Source organism: Corvus hawaiiensis, chromosome 5 (genome assembly GCF_020740725.1).
Source record: "Corvus hawaiiensis isolate bCorHaw1 chromosome 5, bCorHaw1.pri.cur, whole genome shotgun sequence".
Classification (NCBI taxonomy): domain Eukaryota; kingdom Metazoa; phylum Chordata; class Aves; order Passeriformes; family Corvidae; genus Corvus; species Corvus hawaiiensis.
The window spans coordinates 24,177,262-24,200,475 of NC_063217.1; the positions used below are offsets into that span (position 1 = coordinate 24,177,262).

Genomic DNA, 23,214 nt, shown 5'->3' on the forward strand with positions numbered 1-23,214 from the left:
GAGTTCACTGGACATCCTAAAAATACTGTTGGCTAAGATTTATGGTCAGGAAACAAAAGCTGTCAACTACAGTCTTTAGCACCTAAAACTCAGACATTAAACTGAAGCCACTTAGCACCTTAAAGAAAATGGCTGAGACCTAATATTTTACTATGAATTTTATTGGAGAGTAGTGGATGAGGAGACAAGCAGATGCTGACCAAGTAACTGATCTTGAGGAAAATGCTTCAGTATTTTTATTCAACAGTCCCAATCTCATGATACATTCATGAGATTAATTACAGAACTCGGTTCCAGATGTTGAGAGTAGAGCAAATAACCTTAATCCAGATGGGGCTCAAATTCCTAACCAAGGAGAGAGGCGAAAAGATGTTACTCCCAGATTCCACTATTGGCAGTTTCATTAAAGGTAAGTACTGCCTGTACTAAGGACCAAAAAGAAGTACTAAATGGAAACATCCAGCAAAGAAAACTGACGGATAGAGAGAAATGCTTCCTGTTGCCCGCCTGAAACCATCCCCATGTTCTGCTTTAACTTTAGCATCTTTCTTTTGCCAGAGCTCTGACTGCTCACATATAGGGTTAAAAATGGTAAAATCATGGGGCCACCTGCATGTTGTTGACACCATGTCTACAGTATTTATTTTGAATTTGCCTAGGAGCTGACTTAGAGGTCAAAAGACGGCTGATTCTTGTGTGAATGAGGTATTGAGAACCCAAGCGGTAGGAAATTAGTTTTCCATCACTGAATATAGTCTTCCAATTTAAGCATTTTGTATCCTATGTGCTCATCACTTCTCTTGGGTGAGAAAGCAGTATCTCCTAGTCAGCAGTCTTAGAGAAGCCCAGGAAACCCAGAACATCTTCCCCCCTCATTTTCAGTATGATGGCTTTGCAAGCATTCTGGTCAGGATTAAGACAGCACAAAGTCAGTTTATAGTTAAATAGGTATTAGCTTCCGTCTAGCTTCCCATAAATGTATCCGAATTTCTTTGTGTTGGTCAAATCTCTGAATGGTATCAGTTACTTGCAGGTTTTTTTTCATACACTATCAAAGGCATGCCAGGTAATTACAGATTTTTGAATCAAGAGACACTTAAGGTCTCCAGAATTTGTACACAAACAAAAAGACTGAACCCCAGGAATACCAATATATTCCTCAGATGTGAATATATGCAAAGCATATCCACACATTCATTTCTTAAACATTATTTTGAAGTTTTCTGAATTGAAGAGTAACAGTAAAGGCTTACTTCAATAATAATACAAAATGAAACAACTAAACCCAACAAGCCACAAACTAAATGATAAGAGCTGAAATCAAATTATTTCAAAGTAAGGATTTGTATAATCAAAATTATCTATATAACTTCATCCAAAAGTTTCTGGCCACATTCCTACACTGCTATTTTCATAGGAGTTTCCATATACAAACAAATTACTACTAGAAAAGCAGGCAAAATTCAGGTCTAAGATTAGTTGAAGTTTGGCAACTACAGAATTTCAATGCATACAAACCTCTAAATAAGTGCAAATTCCTTGTAAACACTATCTAAGAAGAACAAACAAAATTATATTCAAACATATTTCAACATCAGCTGGATTTTTGGCCTATTGAGGAGTCCTTAGTATGTTCTGCACAACTCTCAGGTCCCAAAGTGTAAAAAATATTACGTAAATGAGCTACAGAAGAAGGGTTTTCACTTTCTATGAATACTTCTGGAAGCACTTCATGTGCAAGAGTAAACTTGGGGTCTATTCCTGCTGTAAGCCCCATGGAGTGTTAATAACTGGCTTTGAAATGAGACACACACAAAAAAAGAGTCTCCTACTTGCATTTTATCAGTTCATGCTTGGGGGAGAAAGCTATTTATGGGCCTATCTGCTGGATAGTACAATTTTTTTTTTTGCACTTGTGATTATCTGAAAATAAAAGCTTCATCTCTGTCTATGTGCACGTATGTATACAGTTACTCCCCTACAGACAGATACATATCCTGTAAGTTAACACACATCTTTGTTTAAAGAACAATCAACTACAGGAGGCATTAGGAAGGGGAAAAAACAGTAAGAATGAGAGCCAGCATGAAGATAAATCTGTTTGTAAGCACTGGCCTGTACCGCCTACTCTAGTTCAAGTCACAGCACAAGACTCAGTAGTTTGGACTGCAGAACAGGAAAAGATCAGTCTTAACATCAGACTGCATCTCATAACCCTAATACTGGTACAGAACTGTGAGCCATCATGTTCAGATATGCCTGAAAAACACTGAAACCTCAAATTCCTTCTTTTGTACAAATAGGACAGACAATAAGCAGAAAAAGAGAAAACTAAACAATCCTAGAGAAAGGAGAGGTGTTATCTTCTTCTCTCTACTTATTACTACATCAATTCTGAACTCAAATATAAAATCAATTTATTTTGAAAGCAATTATGTATTAGGATGAATGGTATTTATAACTGCAGTTAGCTAAACATTAGAAAATTCATCGTGGATTCCCCAACATGAATGTTTGTTCAAAATTACTGGCACCAGCAAAATCCACACATTTGTGTATAAACGCAGCATTGATTTCAACTGTTTGTAACCACAGAACATTCTCCTCTGTTTCTTAGCTTCTTTTTTCAGACATGGAACGTCAGTACATCACTCACTGCACTGACATTTGCAGCTCCCTGAAACAAGGGACATACTTCATTTTGTTTAGATACTGCCTCAAAAACAGAGCAGGTGGAGGGGCATTTGTAGAATTTCTTAGGGCGCAGTTTCATGGGTGTGTGAGTCAACCCAAATCTGCCAGATCTGTCCCTCTATTATGCCAGCACATATGTGGCTGCTAAGTGACACTACTGAAAATTCCCTTTTTCTGCCCAGGTTATTTTTCAGATGTATCTGCTTCTTGCAGCTCATTACACGGCTGTAAAAATGACAGGAGAGAGTGAGAGTACTTCAGACCAATCTCAGGGTGCAGTTTAATGACTTAAAAGTTGATTTAGTAAGGTCAAACCCTATGAACACAGTGCTCCAAATTAAGCTGTCACTGCAAACAACAGTTCACCCTGATATTGTCATAGAGCTTCTGCCAAAGCAAGGAGGGGGTAATAGGTGACTGTGCACGCTGATCCAAATGAAAACTTACCTGGAAAAAGGTAAGTGCTTTTGAATAGGATGACTTCCACAATCCAGCATCCTGCAAGCCACAGATACATCTGGATTGGCAGGGGAAAAACTACGGCACACAAGTAGCAAGAGTATTTAACTGGCTCAAAATGCTCGTTTTGGTGTTTGTGCTTCCATATGCCAGGGTCTGATTCAGGGCAATGCTCTACCTACTGGTATAGCAACTCCATCCTTTCCAACTATACTAGTTTTCCCTCTTTCCCTACAGTCACTATGTGCCTCTATTCTTTACTTTTTCTTGTATTACTCTTCACAAACTTGATTTATTTCTATGACTTTAAGAGTGCTGGTGATGCAAATAAGGAAAATTACTTTGAACCATTACTCTTCCTGAACAGCAGTGGCAGCAGCAGTGAAAATGAGCAACTGTTTCTTCAGTAGCAGCATCAACCTAAAAGTACTCAAAAGTAGTCAGATACAACAATGCCAGGATGACAAGCTTCCAGAACACAATTCTGGCAGACTATAAAGAGAACTAGATGATTTTTTTTTTTTTAAGATTTTATTTTTAAGATAAACTAAATTGATTTTGACTGTGTTAGAATACCCACTATGCAGGTCAGCTCAGATTACTAAACTGACTTGCAATACTCTACAGAACCAACCTGTCATTACTTACTCCTTCACCTTTTTACCTTCCTGATGAAATTATTTTTGCCCACAGCTTTGTTTTTCAACAGAAGATTGATAAAGATGATGAAAAATAATGGGAAAACTCTCAACAAATCTTCTAAAAACACCAACTAATATTGTCTTAATTTCTAAAATTTTGAGGCTAGTTTTAAAATTAATTTTCTGGGGATGTTGCATGATGCCAGGCTTTTAACTGTAATGCTGAGAGGCATCAATTCAGATACTGTACAGAAATGAATGCATGACAGCCCTCACACAGACTGAAATTGTTGTAACTCTGAGGAGTCTCAAGACAGTGTGAATTAGGGCACAGCTCCACAGTATGAGTTCTCAGGAGACAGAGCCTGTGAGAGAGAGTCCCTCAAGGCATTTCTCAACCAGCTTCACTGCTAGATAAAAATCTAATGGAGGGCTCCATCCTCACAGACATACACAGGTATCGGAAACCAATTTTAGCATCAGACATGGAGTGACATACAGAGCTTCAACTCTAAGATGAGTATTCTTTAATCTATGTAGCGTATCCAACTCAGACCAGAATGCTCCAATTTGCACAAGAACCTAAACTAAGAACAGCATCTAAAAATGTCAAAGTGAAACAAAATTAAATAGCAGCTTTTTAAACTGTAACCTGACTGAAGGTGATTTAACCTTTAAAGGGAAGCATAGGCTGGTACTGAAAGACTGTAACTTTGGAAAACATTACACACCACCCCCGCTTTCCCAGCTGAGCTTTAGATACATAGACATTAAACTCGGTTTTTCCTCCCATTTCAAAGTGATTTTTTTAACGGCTTATTAAGTTTTCTACTGACCTACTTCCAGTTCTATTAATGTGTATATATTCTACAAAGATACAGTTTTTGTACTTGGTGAATCCTCCATTTCCTCAAGCAAAAGTCTCATGATTTTACAGCAGTCTAGACTACTAGTTTCAAGTGGAACAAAGCTGAAATCTTATTGCCAGATTTCCCAATTTCCCTTTGGCTACAAAAATATGCCTATTTTCATATTCTACATATATTTTCTAAGAAAAAAATGTTACTAACAGCTCACAAATGCAACTCCTAGACCTTCATTTAGTGATTTCACATGAGCAAAAATAGTACCTCTTGCCACTGACATTCTACTGGCAATAGCAGAAGTCGGAGCTTTTGAGAAGAGAAGGATTAGAATTTTTCTGGAATAATGGCACATGCCAACTACATTTACAAAGGATGACTGAATTAGGCATTTAAGTAAGCATATATTTTCAGGGAAAAAAGCTTCAAAGCTACTTTGCATTTCTTCATTTGTCTTCTAGGTGAATGAATGTTAACTCTGCAACACGTCAGTGATGAGAAAGAAACACCTGTCAAAACCCATACACGCAGGGCCACTTTTTCTATCTCTCCCAGATCACTGAATAGTTTTTACCATCATAACAAAGTACTGAGTTTACTTGCTTTATTCTTATTACTGCAACACCTTAAGAATTAAACTTCCCTTCATGTACTCCACAATATATTGTGCCATTGTGAAAACAAAGCAGCATAATTTCTGAATTATTCCTCTTCACTACTCCATGAAATCAAAGTTTTTAAAAGAAAAATTATTTCCTTTATGACTGACAGGAGTAAGGCCCACAGAAAGGCACTGCAGTCAGATTTAAGTGACTGAATATCAGGTTTTAGACTCTTAAATCACATGAAAAAACAATTTTTATATTATACAAAATCTACTTTCAAGTAATTCCCTACTAAATTATGAATAGCTTGATTGAATTTCAGTAATGAGTTTATTACAGAGAACCATTACTGCATTTGGATAATTAAGTACATGCATGTATTTTCAAATGGTACCAGAAGAAAAGCACAGTTAAAACACACAATTATATTAAAATAACAGGATTTACCACACTTTGACTATCCTGTGGACTAAAAGACAGTAAAAATTTTAAGGTGAAATAACCAACCACATCTTCCTTACATTGAATTTGTAACAGAAGTCAATTAGCTCATTTTTTCAAGGAACAACTTATAACAAATACCTTTTCACATCCACATCACTATTGGCATCATCATAACACTCATTTTGCAAAATTTCTTTATATTAATCACTTCCTAAGTTCAACTATAGTTTCATTGCACACATTCTGCTTCAGCATTTGTACCACAATCTTGATTCTAAGTAGCCAGAAAAACTCAAAAAAGCTAATTATGTAAAAAAACCACTATAGAAAACATCAACTAAAGAACCTACTGTTTGTCTTTTGAGATTTTAAGCTACTTTTCAGTGATTTGGGTTTTGCTGGTTTTTAGGTTGGCTGTTTTTATTATTGCTTTATCCTTTCAATAATACCATATTGCATAAGCAACTTTCATCAAGATGTTCACGGAATACAGGTATCATATTCAGTTGTTAAAAACCACCACTTTAAGTTTAAAAACTAGTAATATTCTTGAATGCCATGAACCACACACTACCAGTTTGTGGGTTAAGAGAGTATTAATAAGTTTTTGTGCTTTATTTTACTTGTTTATCTCCTGCACTGCTGCTATGTGAAATTGATTTTATCATAGGCAGTAAAATTGCCACTGGTGGGTTTCCAACAGATCTCATCTCCATCGCTCTCCTCTCAGAGAGCTGCTGCATCCCTCATCCTCCTGCATTACTTGCCCACTCTCCTTTGGGTGCTGTGTCCAGGAAGCTGGGGAGGGAGCAGCAGATCCCCTAAAACATTTGAAACACCCATGAAATAATTAGCTGCATTTATTCCAGCTAGCACATAGGCTGCCTTTTGAAATGTCTGAAGTGCTGTGTCCATGTTCCTTTGTGTAAACAGAATTCGGATGTCTCTATTCTGCTCAGCACCAACTAGACAAGTGTTCCATCTCTGAAACTTCTGTCCAACTGCCAGGAAGTTCTGAACTAATGTAACTTCAGGAAAGATCAGTAACAAAGAAATTAAACTTATTTCATTAGTAAAGCAAGATGAAAACATTTTTCCAGGCAAAGTTCTATTACATATACAAAGTAAACTGGGCCCACAAATATTTTCTTCCAGTTTTTGAGAGATTGATTTTTGAGTACTTAGAACAACAGTAAAAAGATTTTCATAGTAAGCACAAGTTTACAGCTGGTCTTTCGATGGGCTTTCATATTAGATGCACTGATAAAACAGTTTTAAGATCAGTAAGTTACATAATATTTTTAAAATATTGTAAACCAGCAGATGTTAAGCTATTTCCTCATGGTCAATTAGGCTATTTCCATAGAGAGCCACAAGAAAGACAGCAACTGCAGAGGAAAGGGCAATTCTTTAATGACCACAAGCAAATTCTAATACTACTAAGTACTAACTAATCTGGCTACTTTTTTTTAAGCATGTGCATTTTTCAGGTACTGTAGACACCAAAAAATGGTGTGCGGGAAAACTCACACACCATCAGTCAGAAGTATCTGACTTCTCCAAAATCTTTTTAAAAACTGTTCTTTCTTCTTCTCTTTCATCTTCAATATCTGTATCTGTTCAAAAATTACTGGTAAATAGAAAAGACATGTCTCTTTAATGCTTATGAATGTATTTTGCCAGTCCAAAACTTCTTCTCTGTTTCAGTAGTTTGGAAAGTTTTGATAAATCTCATGGAGATAGATGTCATAACTTCTAGCATTAGAAACTAAAGACATGAGGCCTAAAATGCTAATGACTTCCAAAATGTATTCCAGCTAAACGTGACAGGCTGTACTCACAGAAGACAATAGAGTACCATTAAGACTAGGTAATATAACTGAACAACTAGAAAGAAACAGGAACTCACTTGAGAGTAAGACATTAAAAAGGCTGATCAGCCTTCACAGTAAATTTGAAAGAATTTTTCCCCCACTGTGGCTGCAAAACTCATCCCAACACTGAAGCTCTGACCCCTCCATCAGGTAAGTATGTATCTTCTGTCTCACATAAATAAAATGTATGTTTAGAATATCCCCATGCTATCCAGGTACCAGAAAGTTTTCAATCTTCACTCCTGAGCAGAAACTACCTTGTGCCAGTTTTATCTTTGTTTATCCTTAGCAGTATTTCATCATGCCTAAAAGATCTTTAAAACAGCCAAATTCTCATGTCAGCACAGCAGTGGGAATACAGTTCATTAGCTTACTGCAGCTGCAAAGCCAGCAAACACACATTGCTTTGAGTGACACCACAATAAGCACATGTTTTAGATTTCTAGGTGACAGTGGGGATTAACAAGATATTGAAGCCTGGGAAAAAACCCTCAGATATGAAGAATGTTTAACATAGACTGGGGACTAGACAAAAGTTTGGTTTCTTTAACTCCAAAAATGGCTAAAATATATACTGTGAACCAAGATTTGCTATTTTGTCTTTTGTTTTTCCTTTTCACAGCAGAAGATGCGCATTGACATTAAGCAGACAAAATAGCATGAATTGATTCAAGTAGACAAGGAAGAAAAGTAACCACATTTATGTTTGATTTCCCTTTCTATCAATCATCTCCATATTACTGTTTGCAAGCCCAAGGACAGTTTTTCTTTCACTTCATATTGCTGGTAAGAGATTAACACTTCCTTTTTGAGTCTTTGAGCACAGCTAAGGCTCCTGCTGTTTTGCAAACTTAGGCATACGAACTCCTTATAAGAATGCACTGTCAAGGATTTTGTATCCAAACTTTATTTAAAACATTTGAATTAACAAAAACACTCCCACATTATACACATAAAAATACAGACTGACTTGTATATCCACCTGAAGTGATTTATATGACTAAACAACGTCACTTATACTGAATACAACATTAGTAGAGCTCTGGTCTGCCACAGGCTTCCAGTACGCCCCTAAATAATATTTAGCCTTCATCAGTTTGTTTCCATTTTAGAAGAGGGGGACAAACCCAGAAATCTGCAATTTAGTATTAGCACAACTCTTACTCATCTCTTTTCCAAGGTAAATAATCCTGTATTTCTCAAACTTCTAATCAGTCTTTGTAATACTAATGTTAATACAGTAGTTGGTAAGTGATTACACACACACACTCACAAAAGGAAACACCACAATCAAAATCTTGAAGCCATTACTTGGTTCCGTTCACATCACGAAACTTGTTCTAGAGTTAATCAAGATTGTTTGATAGAGAAGCATCTTGCTCAAAGACCATCTTTCTTATTTACTGAAGATGTAATACTATAACTGAAGGAAAATACGTGAAGAAAAGGACTATTCCATGCCGTATTTTGAAACAGTAAAGTCTGAAGACTTGCATGCCAGCCTCACACCTATTACAAAGTTTCTATACAATGCCTGTTAAACAGCCTGTAACACAGTTTTCACAGAAAACATTAGTCATTTTCTGGGTTTTTCAGGAGAGATGATGAGGCCCGATTTACAGAAACCCTGGGTACTCAGAAATGTAACTGAAATCAAAGAAACTTGAACAAATGAAGCGCAACAGAATGCACTTCACTTCAGAAGTCACAATTCAGAAATACCAAATCAGACACATGAAGTCAACTCGTCTCTCTGGTATTGGGGTCTGTTTTTTTTCCTTTCAGTAGCTCATCAGCTCCCCATCTTTTAACTGTGATTAACATAATACAGTCACCTCACAAAAAGTATTAGCAAAGAATAAGATTAAAAATTCTTTGAGGTTTATAGTAGAATAAATGAGGCCATAAAGACTTCTGAACTAGTCTGTCCATTTCAGTGGTCAGACATCAGAAGTTATCACTTCTAATTCAGCAACCTTTTGGGTTTTTCCCCCCTTTCAAATGGGGGCTTTTTTCCCTTTCAAAATACGTTTATCTTAGTGTTGCTGGGAAACCATTCGAATAATACTGTACATGTGAAATTGCCATTAATTACTGACGCACTTGTAACAAAAGAAAATTATCAGATACAAAAACAAAGGGTGTCATCGTCAATCAGTTTGAAATTCAGTAACATCTGGGCAAACTTGGTAAGGCTAGATGGTTTGTTCCTCTAAGGACTGACAAAACTGGGGCATTTACAAAGCAGTTGGTTAATATTCCATTGGCAAAAAAAAAATCAGAACACAATTTCTTCTTCTCCGACTAGTGGCCTGTCCTAGTTAATGAAAAACTTGATTGTTACAAGACTCAAACTAATTAAAAAGATTAAACTATGAGCAAAATCAAATTAAAAATTTGGCTTTAGGCTTATGTGGCCACCAATAGCTCAAGAACATTGCAACTGCAATCTGCAGTTAAGTACAATTAATGACAGGTTTTTAAATTGTTAGAATAATTAACTGTGGATCATTTCTGTAACCTGGCTATATGACCTCCAGAGAATTACTTATAATTCTTAAATATAAGCATGTAAATACATGCAAGTCACCCATGTCATCTAAGTCTTGCCAGCAAAGAGCACTTATTAGTTAATATACTATCCAACCCACTTATTATGTATATACCTTTTCTCCTCAAACATACCAAATTCTTGTGGGTGACACAACAGATTTTCTTCTACTAGATGACATTTTAATTTGCATTTTTTAGTCTTGTTTAAATCAACTGCATAGGTAAAAGCCAGGTCAGATCAAAGGTCCATCTAACTACATGACCTCAGAGAGCGGCCATTAACTTATGCAGAAATATCAGGGTTAGTTAAGAGTAACTTTCTTTTCCTCTCACATAACTACAGCCTACTCAAAAACATTTAAGTAGCAACAAGCAACCTTTCTCAGTTTTAACATGGTGTAACAGATGCCTAAAAGACATCCGTGCATGAAATGACAAATTATCAGCATTACTTATTTCTAGTGGTATGAAGATAGAGACACAACAGGCCAAACTACAAAGGGGCCAATACCTAATAACCAGAGGAATGTGCAAAAAGACAATGGAAAAAAGGAGAGGGAGAGTGTTTGTTTCGTTCTGGGACAAATACATATAAGATAACTAAGAAATGCCAAGGGACAAGATAGGGAAGACTTCAAGGCACACCTGGATTGCTAACCTCTCCAGATGATCACAAGCTAGGCCTTGGCGTGGGGATGGCAGGGGGAGAATTGGAGAGAGGATGAAAGGGTGTGGTGGGCATTGAAATCAAAAGCAACTTTCACAGCAAATGCCTTGCCAAACTGTCACCATGGGAAAAGGAACGAGACTATTGGACTGATTGAAAAACGAAAGGACAATAACTCTTCAAAAAAACCCAAACCCCCACAAAACAAAAACCAGAACCCTAACCCAGCTATGATAAAGAACTCTATCTCCCTCATTAAATTCTAACCGATAAAACTTAATTTCACAGAAACATATTTAAACATTGCCTTAAACCCGTGTTAAAAATCTCCATGCTGAAATTAATTTATCACTTCCTTTCCTTTGAAAAGTTTCAGAAACTTTTCTTTTACTTTTGTATATTTAGCATCTGATTAAATGTGCTTTTTACAGATTTTATCAATTAGTGTTGCTTACACTGATATCTCCAGGTAAAAGAAAATGTGCACTGTTAAGTGTTTTCTTTTTTTCTACAAACCTGTCTTACACTACCAAACTGTACAGTTTTTAGTATAAAGCTGTATCTGAACTCACCATCATGCATTATTTCTTTAACATTAAAAACCCTAGCAGGCGTGATAGCTTTCCAGAAACAATGCAAATGTCCCCATCTCTATCTCAAAAAAAACCATTTGCTAACTTTCACATTCAAATTGACTCTGAAGTTCCTTCAACATTCTAAGGAAAGATTGCCACAAAAAGAAGTTAGTTTTTCCCCTGTGCCTGCCCAATTGTTTGTGAGTTCTTGTGATAAATTACACAAGAAAACGGTTCAGGTTAAAATTAACATAGTTGGGGAGGGGTGGGTGTTCTGGTGTTGGTTGGTTTGGTTTTTTTTCCTGCTAAGTTTAAACCCAGATCTGTCAACCCTTCCATTCTGGTGCGCAGCAAAACAAAATGCTTGTAAAGAGAGTACAGAACAGAAGCTGGGACAAGCACGTGAGAGCCCCACATATTTTGGTGGGAGTTCTGGCTTTGCCTACAAGGGCTGTGTATGTCAGTGACTGAGAAAATCAGTCTCTATGCATTTTGGATTGATGGGGCTATTTGTAACGTATCTGACAATTAAGTACACTACTATTAATCTTACTCATAATGACTGTTTTATATAAATGACACTTAAATATTCTCTTGTGATCAAAGTTATATCTGAGATTTAATAGTTTACTGACAGCAATATACAAGTCTGGAGTTTAACGAGGCAGTAAAATACAGTCAATCTTGAAAAAATTTCAATAGCCATAAAGAAGCTTTGCAGCAAAGCAGATGCCAAGTTTCTAAAACTTCTTTCAAAACCTTCAACTATCTTATTGAAAAAAACATAATATTGCTAACACAATTGCTCTCAAGTTTTATTTAGTCTCTGGCTTGATCTTGGAACAGAAGGAAGGCTTCTTGGGTGCCTTAGAATTGTTTGCTTTCCCCTTCTATCACTTGTTTAAGTCAAAGTTACTATTCCTCTTCCACAAGCCTTACCCAAAGTGTCAAGCAGCTGACTTGCAGCCCTGAAACCAATCATTATATTGTGAAAAACTGCCCTGTAAAGAGAAAGACTGACCTAAAAAAATTATATATTTTGTAGTCAAAAGTACAGTAAACCTCAACAGTCCGCTACATGCTAGCTGCCTAGTTTGCTTAAACTTAATTGGATCTATTGAACAGACACTTGACCCCAGCCACAGTACACCAGTTAAAATCACTTCCTCAACAGCTGAAACTATATAACACATGCCACTCTACAGCACCAAACCATCAATATAATCTAGCGTACCAGAAACTACCTTTGACTCAATTAAGCACCTGAACTTGTGCTTCATCTGCCATACATATGCAATCCTGAGGCATTTCCTTTCTACGTCCCTCAAAAGATGCATGTTAATTTTAAAATTCTCAATGTTATCATACAGATATATCAAAACACTTTAAAAGTATCTGGCCTACATTTTATTACCCACAACCCCAAGCAGAAGGAGGGAAAGGATATAAAAACATTCTTTTTCAAAGTCCTTGGCATAAAAGCTGCTGCTCAGGCACTCTGGGACAGGTGCCCAGAACGTCTCAAGTTCCAATAATAAGAAAGGCTTTCATTAGGAGAAGAGGTCTGGACACAAAAATATAGATGCGATATCAGAAAACTTGCTAATAAGGACCCAAATTTGTAACCAATTAAGTTGACCATGACTTCACCAAGCTAAAAGAGCAAAAACTTGCAGGAACTGGCCCACAGCCTGATGGCCAAAACTCTAAGTTGAACATTTTCTGTAAGAACTATCTTCTGTAAGAGCACTTTTGGCTGACACTTGGCCAAGAAGACAAAAAAATCTACAATTTCATGAACTGATTCATGCCTGAGCTTATACATTCTGTTAAAGCTAGCTTTTATCATTAAGTCATATTTAAAGTTCTGGAAGGCTATCTTTTGAAGAAAACTTGAAGAAATTGAACTAAACTTTTTCAAGTATTTCCATCTCAAGCAAAGCGTCATCATAATATTCCACATTTCAAAATGAATTTGCTTTTATAAACTAAGTCAATATAAGGAAGCACGGACTTCATAAAGAACATACATGTTATACAAATGCACGAAGAAAAATATACTTGTTGGTTTAGTTCTATAGTGTACAATACTTCCCATTCTCTTGATCCTTCAGTAAAGCCAATACCTGACAAAAAAAAATTCCTCTAACTCAGATTAAACAGTACCAATACAGTAAGAAAAATCTTTCTCTGTCTTTTCAGTGATGCTGGGTGCAGTAGCAAAGTATTTGTTCCCATTTAAAGTTAGTCTCAAATCTTTCGGCTGTCTGAATTCTGTAACAATAATTCATTAGAAAACAACAAAAAAAAGTCTGCTTGTAGCCTGAAGATTATGTCTAATACACACACATGTGAATTCAGCAAAACACATATACATGATTTTGAAGTTCTATTATTTCTATTATATAGGAATGACACAGTTCACCACTGCAAGTCCACCAGCTGGGACAAAATAAAATACCTGTTTCAAGGATCACCTCAAAACTGCATTCCTCTACACTCCACAGACTTCGATCCAAGGTATCTGTCTAAACAATCACAACTCTAGTATCTTCTCCTGTAACTGGAAATATTCCACTGCAGTTTTGAAAATACTAGGCTGGACTTGTCCATTCAATAATTTTCAAAACTGTAAATGGACAAAAAGGCTAATTTTCAGAAAAACCACTATGAGCCTTGCTGCTTAAAAAGCAAAGCACAAAGCCTACGTTCTCTTCACATTTATAGCCAAGAAAACTTTTCAATGTACTAACTGACTAGTCAAGACCACGACTGCTATTTTTCAGTCTTTGTGGGGTCACTGCTGTCATGGGAAACAGATCATCAGATGACAGGATATTTCTGATCGCTATAAATTATTACTGCATCTCCACCCGGGGCACAGGACCAAATCCCAGGTTACAAAAACCTTTGGTCCAAAGACCACGGTGTTAACAAACGAGCTATGTCAATATTTGATCAATGCTCAGCTTAATTCTCTATTTTCAGCATGGACTTAAGAAATAATACTAATGAATCACAGTAGCATTTCGGTTTTTTTTCCAGTGGAAAAAGGGATTAACAAAATAAAAAAGAGAGGCAAGACTCACAGTCCCCCAGGATGCTGTGAAACAAGCAGAGAAGATACTTTTCTAATAACCCCTTTTGCTTATGAAAATTCAACAATTTTGTCAGTTATACTAAATAGGAAAAAACAGATATGTATTACACTAAATTGAAAAATCTGAGGCAGGTTTTGAAACAATTTCAAAAGGCCATCCATAAACTCCAGAAATTAAGCTTTGCATTTCGCCAACAGTGTGATCTTTTCAATCAAGAACAGCCTTATGCAGATCTACTTGTCTCCCCCGCTCAACTATACTTTCTTCAAATGCCGGAACCCATAAAACCACCTAGCTTGCCAAAAAATTTTGCTAACATATCCCGTAATTATTACTTGTGATTCCACTTCAGACTTCTCCTCTAAACTGTGGATATGTTTCATGTACAAATTAGCACTTAATGTATCAACTCTGGCATTGAGAGAACTCGCAAGAGAACAGTAATGAATTACAAAAATGGGTCCTCCTCTTTTAAGGAAAAGCAATGAAGTCATAATCCCTTAAATGTCTGCAGGCAGGAAGGACAACAAAACTCTGGCAGTTCTCCATTCCAGTGATAAAATGTTTACCTTAACAAGCAAAAGTTGCAGGGAAGGGGGTGGCGGTCAGAACTGCTCACCTTTAACCGTTTAACCACTTCATCGTTGGTAATTTTGTCCGTAATCTCCTTCACTCCAGGAGGATAGTAGATGATTTTACCGTCGGCAGCAGGTTTTGGTTGGGTAGCAGGGAAGTCCATCCTGGCGCTGCTGGTTACAAACTTTCCTTCTCCACAGTCCTCTACCGGCCTCTATCGGTCAGAAAACAAAAGTTCAGCAGAATGGAAACGACTTTCTAACCCTCTTTTTCCATTCCTCACCCTCAATTCGCTGAAGGCCCCGGCTACCGCCCCGCTGGCCGCGCCCCCCAGCGCTGTCCCCGCCGCATCCCGGCGGGAGCGAGGCCCGGCCCGCCGCCGCTCCCCGCGACTCGGGCCCCTCCGCTCCCCTCCGGCGCCTCCTTTCATTGCGGGGCTGCTCCAGCCCAACACTGTTAGTTCGCAGCCGACGGTTTTACAATGAAATCTGGGGCCCAATCGAGGGGTACCCCGCGGCCGAGGGCCCCTTACGGCCTGGGGGGTGGGCCGGGGCGACGTTCCCGGCCCCAGGGGGTGGTTCAGAGCCGGCACACCGGCCCCAGAGCCAGGAGACGAGGCCTAAACAGTTAGGCCTCAAAACTATCGGGAGGCAGAGAAGCCAACAGGAGAGGGGGGGGGAGGGAGGGAGGAAGGGAGGGAGGCGGCGGCGAGAGCAAACAAAACCCCCCCGCGACCACCCCGTCCTCTCAGAGCCCCCCGCCCGCCCTCCTGCGCCTCCAGGAGCCCCCCCGGGGAGGGGGCCCGGCCACTCACCACTTTCCATTTGTTCCCGCAACTTCATGTCCCCTCAGCCCTCGCCCCGCACCCCCCCGCCCTCCCGCCCCGCTGCCCCGCACTCAGCCGGGCCCACAAAGAGCCCCCCGCAGCCCCAGCTCCGCGCATACACCCCCGCGGCCGCGGGGAGCGGGGAGAGAGCACGGGGGAAAGCGGGACCCGGAGCCGCCTTTACCTCATGCAGCTCCGGAAGGTGCAGCATTGAGCAGCCTCCGTGCCGGGTGGTGCTCGCCGCTCCGCCGCCACCCCGCCGGCCGCTGCCCTGGGGGCTCCCACCGCCTCCTGCTCCGCGGCGCGGCAGCTCCTGCTCGGGAGCGCTGGCTGGGGGAGGGGGAGCGGCTCGGTGGCGGCAGCAGCGGCAGCGGCGGCGGCGGCCCGGAGAAGGGGAGGCTCGGGCGGAGCGTGCGCCGCGGGGACCCAGCGCCGCTCTCCGCCCGCCCAGGGAAGCGCAGCCCGGGAGGAGCCTCCGCGCCGCCGCCGCCGCCGCCCCCGCCCCTTCCCCTTCCCCTTCCCCTGCCCGCCCGCGGCCCGCGGTGACGCCCCGCCAGGAGCCCCCAGCCCCCGCCCCGGAGTAGGGGCGAGGCCGCCCAGTAAGTCTCGCACCGCGGGGAGCCCCGCGCTGGGCGGGCAGTGCCGGGCCCGACCGGCGCAGCGCTGCCTCAGCTTGGCGCCAAAAGCTCCGGAGCGGCCGGGCCGGGCGGGCTCCTCCGGGGCGGCAGGGGCACGGCGGGCGCCGAGCGGGCATGCCCGGCTGCCGCCAGTGTCAGCGAGCGAGCGGCGGGTTCCCGGCTGCAGGGCGGGAAGGCGAGAGTTACGTTAGTGCTTCCTTGCAGAGCCGGGGCCGCTCATGGCTGCACGGGCTCGTCTGGCCGGTCCCTCAGACATATGAGGCCTGATCAGCGTGATAGAGAAGAAAGAGTGGGGAAACGGTGTGTGGGGTGGCACGGTGAGTGCGGTGGTAGGTGAGAGTGAACAGTCCTTCTTCAGACAGATGAGGAGAAGCCACATTTTGGTTATAAATCTTAGGGAGAAAATTGAATATGCAGACCAAAGGAGCCCTCGCCAGCCAACTCAGGAAATCCTTCCCTTCAAAATGTCTTTGTAATTTAATATTCATATTTCCAAGGGATGGGGTATGTCTGGAAACTCAGTAGCAAAGTGGGATATATCTGTCTGTTTTGAATCTGCAGAACGTACCCTGCCTGTTGGAAGTGTAGTGGCTATGGAGTGTTTTCTAGATGCCCGTGCTGCTGAGAGAAGGTGTGTGACAGCTTAAAGAGGACTTTTAACCCATCAAGACTAATTTCCGGTCTTCAGCTGGTTATTTTTGTCATTCAAACCAGCTAAAAGTATTATTTTTCCTAATTCTGATAATCTCTAATGAGTTTTCCGTAGAGCAAACTGAAGGCAGGAGGTCAGGACCAGTCTCCATGGAGGGACGTTTTTCTCCGTGGGGGTTGCACAGGTATGAGCGGAGCCTTGCTCGGCACAGCGGAGTGGCTGGCATGGCCTGGCAGTGGCAACGAAAAGATGCAGGAGGGTGAGGGGAGGGGAAAGGGGTGAGTAAGTAAGATTATGGAGAAGTATGCCAAATTCCAGCTTTACAAGGTGTGGGTGGAAAATGTACAAAGACTTGAGAAGCTCTCTGGAACTTGTGGTGTAATAGCATGTGGGTAGGAAATTACTCTCCTACACTTGTGTTCGTAGTCTCCCTGCAGTGTTGTTCTAGGGGAGTTAAAGCCTTGAATGTCCACAGCCTCTATGAAACCAGTTTAGGATTATGGTGAAAATGACTGAGAGTTGCAAGGAACATTTGGAGGATCTCAGACACTGATTTTGAAATTTAGAAGAGTGTCATCAGGCCAGGCATTTAAATCTGGTTGTGAATCCAGACTTAGATGAAATTATTCTCTCCACGCTTAAGGATCAATGGATTTGGGCATTCACAATGGACAAGCGACCCTAAAGTTGTACTGATTTTAGTAAATAAATAAAGCCAGTACATGTAATCTTTTTTCCTAATCCAAACTAAAAGGGCCGTTTAGATTTGCCTTAGTGTTGAAGGACTCAGACTAGCTATCAACTTTAATTTGTTGTCAATCAAATAAAATGTACTGTCAGAACTAATATACATTGAACATATGTGGGTCTTCTATCCTTATATTTGTTACATAAAGTACTTTCTTCTCAAATCAAATTACTAATATAAACCATTTGGTGTAGGTTCCTTATTTTTAATACACTTGTATTAGCACAGTAAATTAGAAACAAATCCTAGAAGACTATTCTGTAACTAAATAAAGTATATATCAAAAACCTTTATGAGCTGGTTTCAGTTTAAATAGAAAAAGACAGAATCTAAGTTAGTAAAAATGATGCAAGAAATAAATTTGAAGTGTCTGTTGCTAAGGGTTTTTTTTCATGAACTAAACATAAAGCTAGAAAGATGTTAGGCAGACTTCTCTTTGTGCAGAATTGAAGTATTATGGGTGTTGGCGTTCCAGAAATTTCACCTAAGTCTCTGAACTTCCTGGGTTTTAATATTTATTTTCAAATATTCTTTAATTTTATTGAAAAGCACTGTTTTATGTATATCATTAGTGTGATCTACAATGTTATAACTTCTTGTTGTAATCTTGTAGTTACAAGATTTTTTCTTTCACAAACTGACACCATCTTTACTTAGAAATGTTTATACAATGGGTTGTGAAGTAGGACTAAGAATGTAATGGTAAAGGGCTATGCTCCAACAACTTGCTTTTAGTCTAAGTTGAGGAGAAACACGGTGCAAAGCCTCTAGTATGCACTTCTAATCGCTTTTATTTTTCACCAAAGAGTAAAATAAAGTCTTGCATTGTAAGGAATATGTACATTGAAAGTAGCATGTAGTTAGACACGGGAATTCAAAGATTTGACTTGAGAGTGCCAGGCAAGATTTGTTCATTCAATTAAAATTCTGTTTCATCTTATGCAAGTTCTTTGTGAATCCCCACACTGAAGTACTCTTGGTCATGGACCAAAGTTTCTCTGTCTTCTTGCGGATTTCGGATAAATAGTGAAGTTAGAATAACAAAAAGTCTTGAAAGGCATCAGTGGAAGGTTGACTATCAAGGAGTTCACACAAGATTCCTGTTTTTACGGGTAATGAGTGATTAGTCAGCAGTATGTTAGCCAGATATGTGGTGTTTTGAATGAGTTTTGGACAAATCATATCAGCAAAGTGGCTGAGAGGAATAGGTGCTAATTCTGAAATCATGGGCTGATTAGGCAATGGTCCTATCTTTTCTCAGAAGAGAAGCAGTGGGATTCGTACTTCTGCGCCATTTGAAATTCTAAAGGACTAAAACAGAGCACGTGGTTCTGATACCACACCCAATTAAGGGAGGTATGAATGAACACTGAACTGCCAATTAGCTTGAATATATGCATGGTATTTTCAGAATGTAAAAACATAAAAGCTTCAGATAATCTGACCTGTGGTACTCTGTAATCTGAATTGTCCTGAAATCTGCTCTCATCAGATATGATTACAGCTGCTAGTGTCTGGTTTGTTGCTTTTGCTTGTTTGACCTTCACCCTTCTAATTTCAGCAAGCAGCTGAGATCTGACTTGGACTGCGCTTGTACAGCTGTAGCTGGGTTCACATGATCCCTTGGGTTTTACTGGTTGGCTCTAATAATATGACTGAGTCCCTTAGTCTTTACCCAGATTTTACTGTTTCCACTGGAATTTTATTACCTTTACTCACATTATTTTTATTGGAATGTATTTACTCTGATCTGCTCTTGGTTTTTTTTATTATATTTTAGACTATGGTTGCAAGTGTTATTCATAAGCAGACCGAGAGGGTGCTGAACAGCTGTGGGGCAGCCTTGTGAGATGCTTCTTTCTCTGTATTGTGATAGGACAGGTTCAAGGAAAGGATCAAGAAAGGAAAAATGTGGTGTTTTTACTGGTGGGGGAAATACTGCAGCACAGGATTTTCAGAACAAAATGTCTTTCAGGTGAAACAGAAGAAAGTATGGAGTGATTACTTCAAGCACAGAAAATCCTTTAATTCATGTTGATTAAATTAAGCTACGCTCATATGTTTCCAGGAACTGTGTAGTGGTTGTCCTCAGGTCTTTGTTAATACAGTAAACATGGATAGTAACAATGACTAAGAAGTAAACAGTCACATTAAGACATGACAGTGTGTTGTGAACTGCAGTAATATCTGTCATTCAGCTGGGCAGACAAGTTAGAAATACTATCTAGTGGGTTAGGAAAGCACTTGTCCTCCTAATAATAACTATGCTCTTGAAAGCTCCCTGTTTTGCAGGACCAGGTGGTGGAGTGTGGTCCTTCAGTATTAAATTTTTAAAATCACGATCAAACAGGTCAAGAGGCAAACAAAAAAAATGCTTAAATTGCTTGTTTTCTACTGTAGTATCTGCCAGTTCTTGACAGATATCTTGACAGATATCTCTGTCAGGTTGCTTCCTAATCATGAATGCTGGGTTTTTTTCCTCTCCTTTTGAAAGACTATTTCTTTTTCAATGATAAACATTTTTTCCTGCAATACTCCAGTTCCTCTGCACTCAGTAAAAAACAAACTCTGGAAAATAATTTTTTGTCCTCAGTTTTGCTCAGAGGCTTTTTCTTACAGCTCTTTGACTGTGGTATTAGTCCTTGTTTCTGGCTGTCTTTCCTCTTTGTCCATTTGTTTATTCTCTCACACATGCAGTTAAGTGCAGCTCGTCCAGTTAAAATTATAGCCTCTAAGTTTGCTGCACTGGACCTTCAAAGTTCTCCCTGATGTTTCTAATTAAATGTTTCAGTATAACATATCTTTGATAACATCATCTAATTGTTTTAACTGCCTATTTTAATAGTTGATGTATTTTACATCTGCTGTAAATTGAGGTGGGTCAGAGATGAGTTTCTTGACAATGTGCATTGCCATAATGAAAAAGCTCCAAAAAGTGTTCCATTCCAGAGGGAATTACAGTGAAATTATTCTTAGAACAGACCAGGAAGTGAGCTTTGTCCAAAAACCAGGGACTTGTGTATCTCCCATTTTCTACATTGACAGGATAAAATCTGTAAAAGGGTGCAGGAGGACTTATGTGGATTACATCATAAAGATAATTAGATGGAGACACAAAGTGCTTCTGTTGGAGAGTCCCACAACTCACTGAGTCTTCATGGAGTAGTACGAGTTCTGAATTTAGGGAAGGACCAAATACTGTATGGATTATAAACTCTTTTGAAATTGCTCCCTAGCCATGATTTATCTAAATGTTATTTTTGCTCTGGTTTTGGTAAGGAGGACTTCCCCCTGTGCTGCCTAAAAATGCCTTATTCTGAACCATGTTTGGAAATAGGGCAGTTATCATAGAACCGTAGAATAGTTTGGGTAGAAAGGGACCTTTAAAGGTCATCTAGCCAGTCCAGCTCGCCCGCAGTAAGCAGGGACATCTCCAACTAGATCAGGTTCCTCAAAGCCCTGTCTAGTGTGACCTTGAATGTTTCCACAGATGGGGCATCCATAACCTCTCTGAGCAACCTGTTCCAGTGCTTTAGCACCCTCCTGGTAAAAAATATTTGCCTTATATCTGGTCTAAATCTACATTCTTTTGGTTTAAAACCATTACCTCTTGTCTTATCTGCGAAAATGAACATCATTCTTGTAAGTCCCCTTTAGGTACTGGAAGGCTGTTTTATCGTCACCCTGGAGTTACTCTTTTCCAGGCTGAACAACCCCAGCTCTTTCAGCCTTTCCTCATAGGAAAGATGCTCCAGCCGTCTGATCATCTTCATGGCCTTTCTCTGGACCAGTTCCAGCAGGTCCATGTCCTTCCTGTGCTGGGACCCCAGAGCTGGATGCAGCACTGCAGGTGGGGTCTCACCAGAGCAGAGCAGAGGGACAGAATCCCCTCCCTGGCCCTGCTGCCCACGGTGCTCTGGATGCAGCCCAGGACATGTTTGGCTTTCTGGGCTGTGAGCACACATGGCTGGGTCATGTCCAGCCTCTCACCCACCAGCAACCCCAAATGCTTTTTGTACAGGGCTGCTCTTGATTGCTCTTGATTCGCTAGCTCCCCAGCCTGTGTGTTTGTGTGTGTGTATATATATATATATATAGCCACTGAACTTTTGTAGTGTCCTGGTGCATTCAGAAATGACAAGGATTGTCACTTTACATAACATTTAGGCCATTGTGAAAAAGTGTATATTTATGAATACATTTGTAATTTACAAACCACTCTATTGACAGAATGATTGCACTACTTTCATTTGCCTGCAAGTGAAGTCAAATCAATTTATTGGCACCTGCAGATTGGCGATTTCACAGGAGAATTTTTAGAAGCCTCCGTGATCCCTTGCTAGTTTTGAACATTCAGAAACTGAAGTTACAGCAGCCTACTGCATGTCATCTATCCACCTCCTTTCTAGCTGCTCTCAATTATGATGACTTGTCACCATTCTCTCCATAATTACATTCTCAAGGTTATTTCCATCTCTGCTCCTGATGTGTCCAAAGCACATACATTTACACCTATTCATTTCTGACAACCAAGTCTACTTTTCTCCAATAATATATTTAATATGTGCATTTATCATCTTTTCTGTCCAGAAGATGTCTTTGCTTGCACCATATCGCAAAAGCTTCAATTTTCTTTGTCACTACCAATAATTTCTCAAAAGTCACATTCGTAAGTTGCTACAGCAAAAAATTAGGCACTTTACCAGTCAAATCTTTCTACTTTCATGGTGAAATTTTTTTCCCAGGCTTTTATAAGGGAAGCCATGGATGGATCAACTATTCTTCAAAATTTTCCAGTTTCTATTGGACAGATTCTGATTGAGTAGATTTGATCCCAGGTAACTGAATTTATGAACAGTCTCTATAGCTAGACCACTAATCATGAATACTAATGAATACAATGAATACAGCTAATACACTATTTTTATTAATTAAGTAAAGTTATTTTATTTATGGCATACTCAAGAATACCCTGTGTTTTTCATTAGCCTTTTATTATCTCTCTAATACTTGGTGTACAGCAGAAGCAGTTGTGACAGTGCTATGTCATCAGCTGAAGATCATTTAAAAGAAGTCAATTTCAAATTTCAACTTTTCCATTCTGTGAAGTCCTTCTGAGATTTTTTTTTTTTTTTTGGTCCCAGCTGGGCTACAAGGAAATTTGCAATTACCTGTAGTTTTAATAGTAGCACATGGTTCTTTATATTCACTTGATATTTTCCAAATAACAAGGCATATTTGGGAAATTCTGAGTGTTTGGGACTGCTTAGAGGAAATACTGCTGGGGAAATTGGGAAA

At 39.7% G+C, this 23,214-nt stretch overlaps 1 protein-coding gene across 2 annotated transcripts in view; it reads right to left on the minus strand.

Annotated features, from left to right (window-relative positions):
* PDS5A (PDS5 cohesin associated factor A) overlaps positions 1-16,267 on the minus strand; it is an 80,254-nt gene extending 63,987 nt beyond the window's left edge. For both annotated transcript variants that reach the window (XM_048303482.1, XM_048303481.1), the window contains exons 1-2: positions 16,063-16,267; positions 15,096-15,266 (exon numbers count right to left, since the gene is read on the minus strand). In XM_048303482.1, coding sequence (XP_048159439.1) covers positions 15,096-15,266; positions 16,063-16,089 — 198 coding nt within the window. In that variant the 5' untranslated portion in view covers positions 16,090-16,267. The remainder of the gene's footprint in view (positions 1-15,095; positions 15,267-16,062) is intronic.
* Between the last annotated feature and the right edge of the window lie 6,947 nt (positions 16,268-23,214).